The sequence below is a fragment of the Mercurialis annua genome, linkage group LG7 (assembly GCF_937616625.2).
Source record: "Mercurialis annua linkage group LG7, ddMerAnnu1.2, whole genome shotgun sequence".
NCBI lineage: Eukaryota > Viridiplantae > Streptophyta > Magnoliopsida > Malpighiales > Euphorbiaceae > Mercurialis > Mercurialis annua.
Window position 1 is genome coordinate 40,888,371 of NC_065576.1, and position 11,362 is coordinate 40,899,732.

At 26.6% G+C, this 11,362-nt stretch overlaps 1 protein-coding gene across 1 annotated transcript; it reads left to right on the forward strand.

The window, feature by feature from the left end:
* Positions 1-2,170: 2,170 nt before the first annotated feature.
* On the forward strand, positions 2,171-8,792 carry LOC126655763 (protein CUP-SHAPED COTYLEDON 3-like). Its single transcript, XM_050350055.2, has 3 exons — positions 2,171-2,430; positions 6,375-6,640; positions 8,127-8,792. Exons 1-3 carry the CDS (start codon positions 2,262-2,264, stop codon positions 8,526-8,528), a joined length of 837 nt encoding a protein of 278 aa, XP_050206012.1. The 5' UTR covers positions 2,171-2,261; the 3' UTR covers positions 8,529-8,792.
* Positions 8,793-11,362: the final 2,570 nt, after the last annotated feature.

Here is an 11,362-nt window from a genome sequence, read left to right on the forward strand (position 1 = left end):
TTTTGTGTTAGACCGGGTGTTTTCAAATATCTATAAATTTAAAAGGTTTAATGTTTTAAAAAAGGGTTAATCACATATAAAATCACCACCTTTACACGAATTTTCAAAAATAACACGACTTTTAAAACGTGTCAATTCAGGGCATCACCTTTCATTTCTTTTCAAAAATAACATGGACACGTTTTTAGATAAAATTTTGCTTACTTGGACACCCGATGGGAGTGCCACGTGTCATGCCACATCAGCAAAAATGCCATTAAAAATGTGTCCATGTTGTTTTTGAAAATAAATGAAAGGTGGTGCCCTGAATTGCCACGTTTTAAAGGTCGTGTTATTTTTGCAATTTTGTGTAAAGATGGTGATTTTATATGTAATTAACCCTTTAAAAAACCCTGACCTTTCATCCCCTTTTCAATCCTATCCTGACGTTGTAAATCTGTCAATTTTACCCTGCATTTTTTCATTTCAATTGTACCCTAAATCATAAGATTGACCTTTTTTTATTTGACAAAAATTCTCTAAATTAACCCTTTTTGCATTAGATTAATTTTTTATATTAAATTGACCATTTTTTTAAAAAACTTATTGAACTTTTGTCAAAAAAATAAAGGTCAATTTTATGCTTCAGGGTACAATTGAAATGAAAAAATGCAAATTGGGGTAAAATTGACAATTTTTCAACGTCAGGGTAGGATTGAAAAGGGGATGAAAGGTCAGGGTTTTTTAAAGCATTAAGCCAATTTAAAATGCATGAAATGTATAAATGTATAAATTTTATTATTTTTATTGAATATAATCAATCTCTTTATGAGAATAATTTTAAAATAATTAAAGATTAAACAATCCATCACTCATTAAAAATTATTTGGATTTTTCCACATAAAAAGTGAATTTTTAAATTAAAATGTTTTAGAGAAAAACATTTTTGTAATATATAAATTTCATGAAACAAGGTGCAACAAAAAGATGACTGAATAATTTGCTGATAAAAAATTATTACGAACTAAAAGCAGATAGCAAAAATAAAAAATGATATAAAGGATTGGAGAAAACAGTTTAAAGTAATTGAGGGTAAACTCGTCTCTTACATGTACTCTTCATGATCATTAAATTTGAAATGTTTGTTAGTGTGTCTTGTCTATTTAAGAATATTGAAGTTTGCGTTCTCTGATGCCAAGTTTGCACTCGCGAACGATCCATAATCCGACTACTTTCACAGATGCAAATGAGGTACTTCGCATCCGTGAACAATGCAGATGTAAAGTTTCGCACAAGGAATAATGCTTCGCGTTGGGCACATATCCCTTGGCCTTCACAACCTACGCATAAGTTTCAATAATTTTTGGTTCGCGCTCGCATCCAGAAGTTCACACCTACGAACATCTTCGCATCCAAGATGAATTGATTAGCCCCCACGAACTAGCCGCAACTATCTAATTTGTTCGAAGTTTGCAACAACAGGCATACTAAATTTAACCGCGAGCATACTGGTTTACTGGCGGGATTTTAGTTTGTTTCTCAATAATTTTGAAACACTCTTGTTAGATCTGTGCTTTCGATTTCATTAGTGCTTCACATTAGTCATACACACATATGGAGACTTAATACGGTTCTAGTTGATTGTCAAAATTAAATTAAAAAAAATATCAAAATGATTAAAATCCAACAATTTTTATTTTAATAGACAATATATTTATTTAACCTTATCTATACCTTAATTGTTTTTGTTGAATTAGTAACTAATTTTTTATTCATTTAAATAAAAAAGATTATAGAAATAATGCACTTTGATTTAAAAAAATTAATTAAATTTCTTATTTTCATTATAATAAAATAATAATAATGAAAAGTAGTAACATGAATGGAAAAAAGAGTATTTTGGAATGTTTGTACAAATAAAATTAATTTTGTCCATATATATTTGGATTCAATTGCTTTTAATTCTTCTTAAATTTCACAGAAACCCAAAAAGATTTCTTGCAATTTTGGTTTTTCTTGAAACTTCCCAATGATAACTAACTAGTTACACAAGCATATATGGACCCTTTGCCATAATATTATAAGAATTTATAACCAACAAAGGCACTTGTGTTGTGTCATCCTTTTCATAACTATATATATATCATACCAACCCTTTCTTCCTTCATATAAATATTTTATAATCCTTAAGACTTTATAACCCCAAAAACATTAATTTCTTCCTTAAATAACTAAAAAATCTTGATTTGGTTTTTAGAAGAGAATAATAAGAACAAAAAAAGATGGGGTTAAGAGACATTGGAGCAACTCTGCCACCTGGGTTCAAGTTCTATCCAAGTGATGAGGAACTGGTTTGTCATTATCTTTACAAAAAGATTACAAATGAACAAGTTTTGAAGGGTACTTTGGTTGAAATTGATTTGCATACTTGTGAGCCATGGCAGCTTCCTGGTATGTATTTTTCTTACACTTTTTCTTTAATTCTTCTCTCCATCTAATTTCTTGCTAATTCCATGCATGTTTATGTGATCATTACTAATATTAGAGTAGTATATTCTTGCTCTTGTTGGATGATAAATTACTAAGATGTTTTGATTTTGGTGAGGAAGATATCAAAAAGGTACTTATAAAATAAACATTAACTAATTAGAAGTATAATCAGGAGCGGAACTAGAAGGCGGATGGGCGGGCAGCCACCCCTTTACCGACCTTCCAGTTATGTCTTTACTATTTCCCACGGCAGATTCAGGATTTCATTTCAGCTCGGGCTTAACCTTTAGTTCACTTCACTTATAATCTCTCTCACAGTTCGGGTTTAACCTTCCTCTTATTTTGAACTCATTACGAATTTTACCTGTGTTTCTTAAAATATTTGATGCGAGCTCGGACTAAAGCCTATCCTAGTCTTAGGATAGTTCCACCATTACCATTTTATCCTGTTTTTTTTTTCAGTCACCAGCCGTTTTCGTATTTGTTCGACCTCTTCTTACATTTTTGGATTTTGCTACTGTGTATAGTTATATTATACAATACAATATATTTGTCTTTCTAATTATTTATTCTTCCATTATTTATTTCTTCTTTCGTAAACTGCAAGAACCCCAAAAAACTAATTGGCAATAATTACCATAGACCTTGCTTAATTTGTTTCTTAATTATCACTTAAGAAAGTCATCTGCAAAGCTAATGTCTGCGCAGAATATTTCAGTAAATATTATATAAAATTTAATATTTTCCTGTGGCAATAATTCTATTCTTTGCTGTAAAACATTGATATGATTAGCATATTTAGTTACATCAGTGGATCATGAGAATATATATATATATGGAATAATAATATTATAATAATAATATATAGAAAAATATTATAGAAATTGAATGAAACATGATTTTGGTTACTCAAAAATCAAAATAGTTTGATATAGTTCACATGTACCACCTTTCTTGGGATGCTTATCCTATAGCTGGCTAGCTAGCAAGATTTTGCTTTCATGGCAAGTCTTATACCCGCGTATTCTCCATTATAGGTTCACTATTTTCTTTTGATCTACCAATTTAATAACAACTTAAATTTACATGTATAGATTTAATTTAATTTGATTTGATATCATATCACTTTATTAAATTCATAAGAGATTCTAAATTCGGAATCTTTGTATGTTTATTATATATATTACAATTTAGATGTAATTAAGTTTACTATTTTTATAGTAGATATTAAAAATATTTAGCTACTCATATATAATGCACAACATAGTAGTTTGCATGTGCGCGCGCGTTTACTGGCGCAAAAAAAACGTTCTTCGAGTTCTTATAATTTATTCAAAATTTTCATTATTTATAAATATATTCCAATTTAATAATTATGTTGATATGATCTATCAAATTATCTTTCAACTCAGAACAGTATTTGTTGTCTTTTTTTTTCATTTTGAGTTCCGTTTTTTTCTGGCTTCAACGCTTGAAATATGGAAAATTTAAAATTAAATTTTGTTGTTATTTTTTATACTTTTAATTAAAAGTTTGCTTAATTATGAAAATTAATTTTATTAATAAGAAATTAGTATAAAAATACAACTAAAATTGAAAAAATTAAATTAATAAAACAATTGAATAATAAAAGGCTAAATTTGCAAACTTAAGTTTGTATATATATTTATAAAAAGTAGATAAAATCAATATTATAAAAATCCTAAATACATATACAATTCAAATTAAAAAATTGCATGTTTGTGACAGATCATATACACTATTTTAATTTGAAAGTATGATATGCTATTGTTTTTTTTTTCATAATGATTAAGATAAAGATAAAGATCATAATATATGATGCATGTTTATTTTGCAATGCCCATATTTGCTATGAGAACAGAAGTGCTTCAATCGCCAACCTTAAAATTGGAATTCAATTATAGTAAGTAGCAATGATTACATTAACAAAACTGGTAAAGTTGATGACATATTTCTAGTCTTTCTATAGCTAACAACTTCCCCAACTTTTAATTTTTTTTATCTTCTTTCTTTGACTTGTACTGCAATTCTGTTTTACTTCTTGTTTTTTGGTTAAAGAGATCATCATTCTATTGTTGTTTTAGTAGTGAGTACTATAAATTATATCAATTGATTGGAGTGGTAAAAATAATAGTTTGATGGTGTTGGAAATTAAAGAGAATTTTCAAACTTTAAAAACTTTGAATAAATTTATAAAAAAATTAAAAAAAAAATTCTCTTTTTAAACAAAAAAATTGGACATAATTTCAACAAAATTACCAAATAAGGATAAATTGATAAATTTTAGAAGATTTGGATAAATTTGTAAATAATTAAAATGTTTGACTTTTTGACCCGTTAGACCTAAAGACTTAATTTCTCCATAATTTTAAAAGTTTAACTGTGATTAACTACAATATAAAAAAAATTAGTAATTAAATTTTATAGCTTACATGATAATTTAGTGGCTTACTTAACATTTGAACCACTTTATATATAAACATGTTTAAAACATTATAAAAACTATACAGTTCGAAATATTATCATCAACAAGTATTGAGCACTAATTTTAATTCAATAAAATACCAAACGTTTGAGAATATGAGTTATTGAAATAAATGTTCAAACTTAATTTAGGGCTAAACTAGACAATTTATTCAAAGTCTTTAATATACAACGTGAAAACCTAATTATCCAAATTAAAAAAATTGCATGAGATATGAGTTATTGAAAAAAAAAGGATAAAAATATAAAATGAAATCATCCGACGCAACCAAGAAAACTTTAAATTAATCAAAATCTAAAAAAACTTTTGAAAAATATTAGTTATAAATTACAACTAATTTTTTTTTTTTTTTAAAAAAAGAGCTCTATATGTGCTGTAAAGAGAAGGCTTGTTTAAGATGACCTAGCTTGACTTTGATATGAATTGATTTGTAGATCCGTGTGATTTCTTATCTTTATATCTTATTTACGGGTCAATATGATGAACCAATGCACAGTAATTACATTTTCATAATTACATGATTTTTTCTTAATTAATATACTCTCAAGTTAATTACTAGCAGGGCAAGTTCATTGAAACTTCATTTTTTATAAAATAAATGATAAAAATTAATTTAGCTAGAATTAGACTTTTTTTCATACATACTGTTTGTTTATAAAGAATGATGTGTATTCATTGAATTTGACCTTCAAATTGAAATGAACTTGCAATTTTTAGATAAACTAAATTCAATTTACAAAATTATGGCCTGATGTTTAACGCTATGAATTAAAAAAGTCGCATCATTTTTAAATAAAACGTATTATTTAATCATTAACTAATATGAATGCGTTAATTAGTAGTTGTACGTTTCAAATAAATGATCCATAATTCTATGTGGTGGATATTCATTAAAAAGAATTCTACGTGATGGCTTTGATTTACCTAAAATTTCTCTACTTATACAAGTTAGTTTTTTTTTCCTGTTTTAATTTAAGTTGCAAAGTTACAATAAATCGGGATAAACACAATGTATCACATATATTGTACTTACTCCATCCCATTAAAGAATTTTTTTTAGTTTCTACATAGTTTCATAAAATCATATTTTTAATGTTACTTTACCCTTTTTAATAGCTTTATTCATGTTTTAATTTACACATAGTTTTAAAAAATTAGAATGAAAGAAAAAGTCTTTCACCCATTAATTTTCATTTAATGTACAATTTAATTAGAAAAAAAAACTAATCCAATTTTATTTTCAATTTTGAGAAAAAACACAAGAAAAAAAATTAGTGATTTCATCACTAAAATGAAACTCCATTGGAAACATGACAATGTGTAGTGAAAGCTTTGTTTTATCTAACTATATTTATATTCGTAAACCTAAATTATGTGTTTTTTTGCTCAATTATTGCAGAGGTGGCTAAGCTGAATGCAAACGAATGGTACTTCTTCAGCTTCAGAGATAGGAAGTATGCAACCGGATTCCGAACCAATCGGGCGACGGCATCTGGATACTGGAAAGCAACCGGGAAAGATCGTACGGTTGTGGATCCTTCAAGTCGTGAGGTTGTAGGGATGCGAAAGACTTTGGTGTTCTACAGGAATAGAGCTCCTAATGGTATCAAAACTGGTTGGATCATGCATGAATTTCGTCTTGAGACCCCACATATGCCTCCCAAGGTTAGTCCACATTTCTTGTCATTTATACGTACGTAAGCTGCATGTACGCATAATATACAAGTATTTAACTAAGTAATTGATTATTGTACTATGCTTTTAGTGTCTTTTAAGGTTTTTTCAAATGAAATTCGACTAATTTATGTCTACATGCCGTCTGTCTGATGTAGAGATGAGAGAAATTGAAGAATAACCGGATTGTACGTCATATAAACATAAATTAAACAAATTTTATTAAAAACATGTCAGGGTTATGGTAATTAATTGTAAGGTTTTAAATGCTAATAGCCAAACTGCAAATAGAAAAAAAATACAGTGACTTTTAAAATTAATTATCCATATATATTGAATAATGCTATATACATATAAAAATTATTTTTAAAAATTGAGAACCAGAGTTTCAATGAACGCCCTAATTCAGGAATAGGATGAGCGGTCATTTTCTCTCATCTCCAATCACCGGATATTTTTTGCTCGTTTCCTTATTCCGTCTAGTATTGGTTTCTTGTTTAATTATATCAATCCGTCTTCTTTCTCCGGTCATCGTAATTTTTTTATTTTCTGATGATTTAAACCCGTTTTTGAACTAATTTATAAGGGAAGTAATTTCAAGAAAGGGTATTATTGGTTGTGAATAATAGTTGAATTTTATTAGCTAAAAATAGGAAAAACTAGAGAAGAAGTAGACATGCAAGTTGTTAAGTTACTCAATTATATGTGTAGTCAGGTGGCATTTTCATTGAATCGTAATTTTCATTTGTTGTCCCTTTCTTGTCTCTTTGTGTGGTTTCATTTCATGTTCGGCAGATTTCCATCATTCAAATAATTTAACATTTATTCATAAAAAAAAACACTTTTTTTATTGAAGTGCAGTTTTAAATTTTACTATTTTGAAAAAACCAGCTTGGTTTTTTAATTTCATGATAAAAATCTGATCAACCACTCATTTCAACATCAAATAATTAGGGTATTCAATTTTAAGAATTGCTATATTTTTGTGTTATTTTATTGTGGTAAAAACAAAAATTGATTTATTTCAGTTTAAGCACTTAACTTTAAAATTACAAACAATGAAATTAAGATTTAAAGATTATCACAAACCTCATTTTCTTTTCTATTGCAATTTCTAGATTATTATATGATGATTTTTAAACTTTTCATGTATATTTCTTAATTACTGATCAAGTTGAAATTATGTGACAATTAAATATTTTCAATAATGAATATTATATTTTCACAGTTATTATAATTTTATATTATTTTATTTTAATATAAGAAAAATGGCGAGGGGCGATTCGGGTTACACATATACTAATTTTATCTAAAATTACTAAAACACTTTCTGTTGGCTTTAAATTTTGAAGTTTAGTGTTCATTTGAAGTTCTCCAATCAAAATGAAATAATACCAAAATTTAACAACCCTAAATTTTTTGAATAATTAATTAAAATAACTTGAATTTAAAAGATTTTATGCTTATAATTTTGCAGGAAGACTGGGTATTATGCAGAGTTTTCCACAAAGGTAAAGGAGATGATCTTGAATCAAACATCAACAACAAATTCAACTCATCAGATTTCACATTTGATAACACAATCAATCATCATCAACTTCAGCTTCCTTGTGGGTATCAACAACAATTATTATCAGCATCATCATCAACACCACCACCACCTCCTGATCAAACATTGCTGAACTTTCTTCAACTTTCCCAAGAAACAAACACTACCAACAACCCCATTACTGAATTAATAAGCTCAAAAGGAGATGATAATGGTGATTATGGGTTTTTCTGGGATGAGATGAGCTTGGAAGAAACAAGCTTGGCTGATGGATCAAGTGGCTTAAGATTTGATTTGGGTAATAACACTAATAATATGGTTTTCTTATAAATTTTTATTTTTATTTAGGTAATAGTAAAAGAGTTTTTATACATACATCCATTTGTTGATTTATGAAAAAAATTATAGTATATTAGTGTTTGGATTTTTTGAGAAACAAATTCTCAAAAGGTTTGATTTGCTTCAAATAGTGTTAGGAAGGATTTGTATTAGTGTGTCTAATTTGATTAGGGTTTTGTTTTGTTTTGTTTGCATACAATGTTTATGTAATCATATATGTACAAATTGAATCATTATAAATATATATTCTCATAATCTTATAATTTTTTTAAAACAAATTACTCTAACATTCCTCAGAGCATCTCCAATGGGATGCTACTTTTTATGCTAAATTTAGCATGAAAAAGTGGTAAAATGCTATAGATAGCATAGCATTTCAAATTTTACTATAATGTACAAAGTTAAAAAGAAATGTTATAATTATTTATTAAGATAATTATCTCTTAATTTTATTAATTGCTAATTATTTAATAATTTTTTAATTAAATATTTTAAACTAAAATTTATCTAATATTTTTTTAATTTAATAATGAGTTTTTCAAAAGATATAATTAAAAGAATCGATGAATTATATAAAAATAAATTATTTAATTTTTTTATTATATTGATGTATGGTCTACTATTAAAAAATCAAATCGATGTTATAAAATTAAATAGAAGCACAAAATTTAAAATGAAAAAAAAAAAAAAAAAAAAGTAGGTTAAAATAATAAATGCAATAAAATAACCGTGGTAAAATTATAAATAATAGTGAATTGCTATTGGTTATTGAATTTTAGCATATGCTGTAGTCTGTGCTAAATTTAGCACGTGATATAGCATATGCTAAATTTAGCACAAACTATAGCACTGCATTGGAGATGCATTTTAAGATTAAATGCTAAATTATGGCATTAGAACTTCATTTTAGCATTGCATTGGAAATGCTCTCATATATGGTATAATTTACACATACATTTCTTTTATTTTAAAATAAAATAATATTCTCCCCTAGTTTTATTTTTGTTAATATTATTTCGTTTATTTTTTATTTTATTCAACTAAGTCAAAACACTTTATTAAAATAACTAAATTTCAGTTTAATTCTTAAATTCTGCTTGCAACATAAGTATTAATGGAAATTATATTTTTTAAGATATGTAATAGCTTAATGAATCCAATTTAAAATTTTCTTATCTTTATTAATTTTTATTTTTTTCGTAAACAATTTTTTTATTTTTTCTATTTCTTTTCTTATTTCTTTTACTTTTTAAAACTAAAAAAAACAATTTTTTTAAAAAATAAACATTAGTAAATTAGAACCATTAAAAAAAGGGTTATTGTTATTATATATCCCCACCTTTAGTGTTTTCTACTATTGAAATCCAATCTAAAATTAGTCTCATCTCGCATTCCAAGTTTTCAAATTTTTCATCAACTAGCCCTGTTTAAGTTTTATATGTTATTCTCCATAAAAATGATGTCTTTGGTCTTGAATTACCAAAACGATATCATATAAGGCACTTAGGTATATATGCCACATAATAATAAAAAATTAAAATATATGATGAGACGTTCTTTAGATTGTACTTAAATTAAAAAAATAAATTGTGTTTTGAAAAAAATGCTAAATGTGGAGATATGTTATAACAATAATCCTAAAAACATTAAAAAATTCATTAACAAAAGAAAAGAAATTATTTATATTTCTGTTAGAAATAACTTTAAAATTAAAATATATTTTATTATATTAATAAAATGTTTTGACTTAGTTGACTAACAATAAAAATGAACGGAAAGATTAAAATACTAATGTCAATAAAAAGGAAGGGTAACATTCTTTAATTTTAAAACAAGATGAATACAAGTGTTTCACATCCTTTTTCCGAAAAATCTCCAGCCAACAATTTTTACTATTTTTGGTAGAAAATTGGACTGTTATGTCTTTGCAAGCATCGATTATAGATGGTCTAAAGAAAAATTCAGTCCCCAGATTTATTCAGTTTGGAATGTGGCAGTGGTAACAATCAGTGGCGGAACCACCGTTAGGCTAGAGTAGGCTTTAGCCCGGGTTGAAATAGATATATGCTTATGCAATAATGGACATTCAGAAGCATTTTGGCTTAGTGGTTGAGGGAGTTACTTGTTCAGAAGCCCCAGATGGATTTCCATGGTTGTTATTAACTATCCTTTTCTTTCTTTATTTTACTAAATACTAATAGTTAATTATCAATTTTTATTCCTTTATTTTATTAAAAGCTAGTAAAAATTTCATTATAGTTATATAAAAAACAATCAACAAAAATCTATCTAGCCCTTTAATTTTTTTTTAAAATAAATTATATGTTTTCACAAAAAAATTATTAGAGTGTAAAACGAAGCAAAATTAACAAGTTATGAGTGTGTTTTTTTTTATCTAAAATCACGAGTTTGAAATTTTCTAATTTGTATTCTAAATTGGAGGAGCAAAATATTTTCCTATTGAATTTCGTTTTTGGTAAATTTCACCAAATGAGCAAAATATCTTTTTATTGAATTTTTTTTCAAATTATAAGTATTTGCATATTTACGTTAAAAATATTTATTTTTTACATATTAATTAGCCTGAGCTGGAAAGAAATTCTGGTTCCGCCACTGGTAACAATGGTGTGGTTAATTTGGAAGCATCAAAATTTGATAATTTTTGAAGATCGCCAACCTAATATTCATGGAGTGATTCGGAAACTCTTTCGCACTCTAAATAATTGTGATCTTTTTAAAGCTTTATCCCTGTAATAACTCTATATTAGACATGACTATTTTGTCTCGCCTTCATATTAGGAGAGTTCTTAAAAAAACTCGTAAGA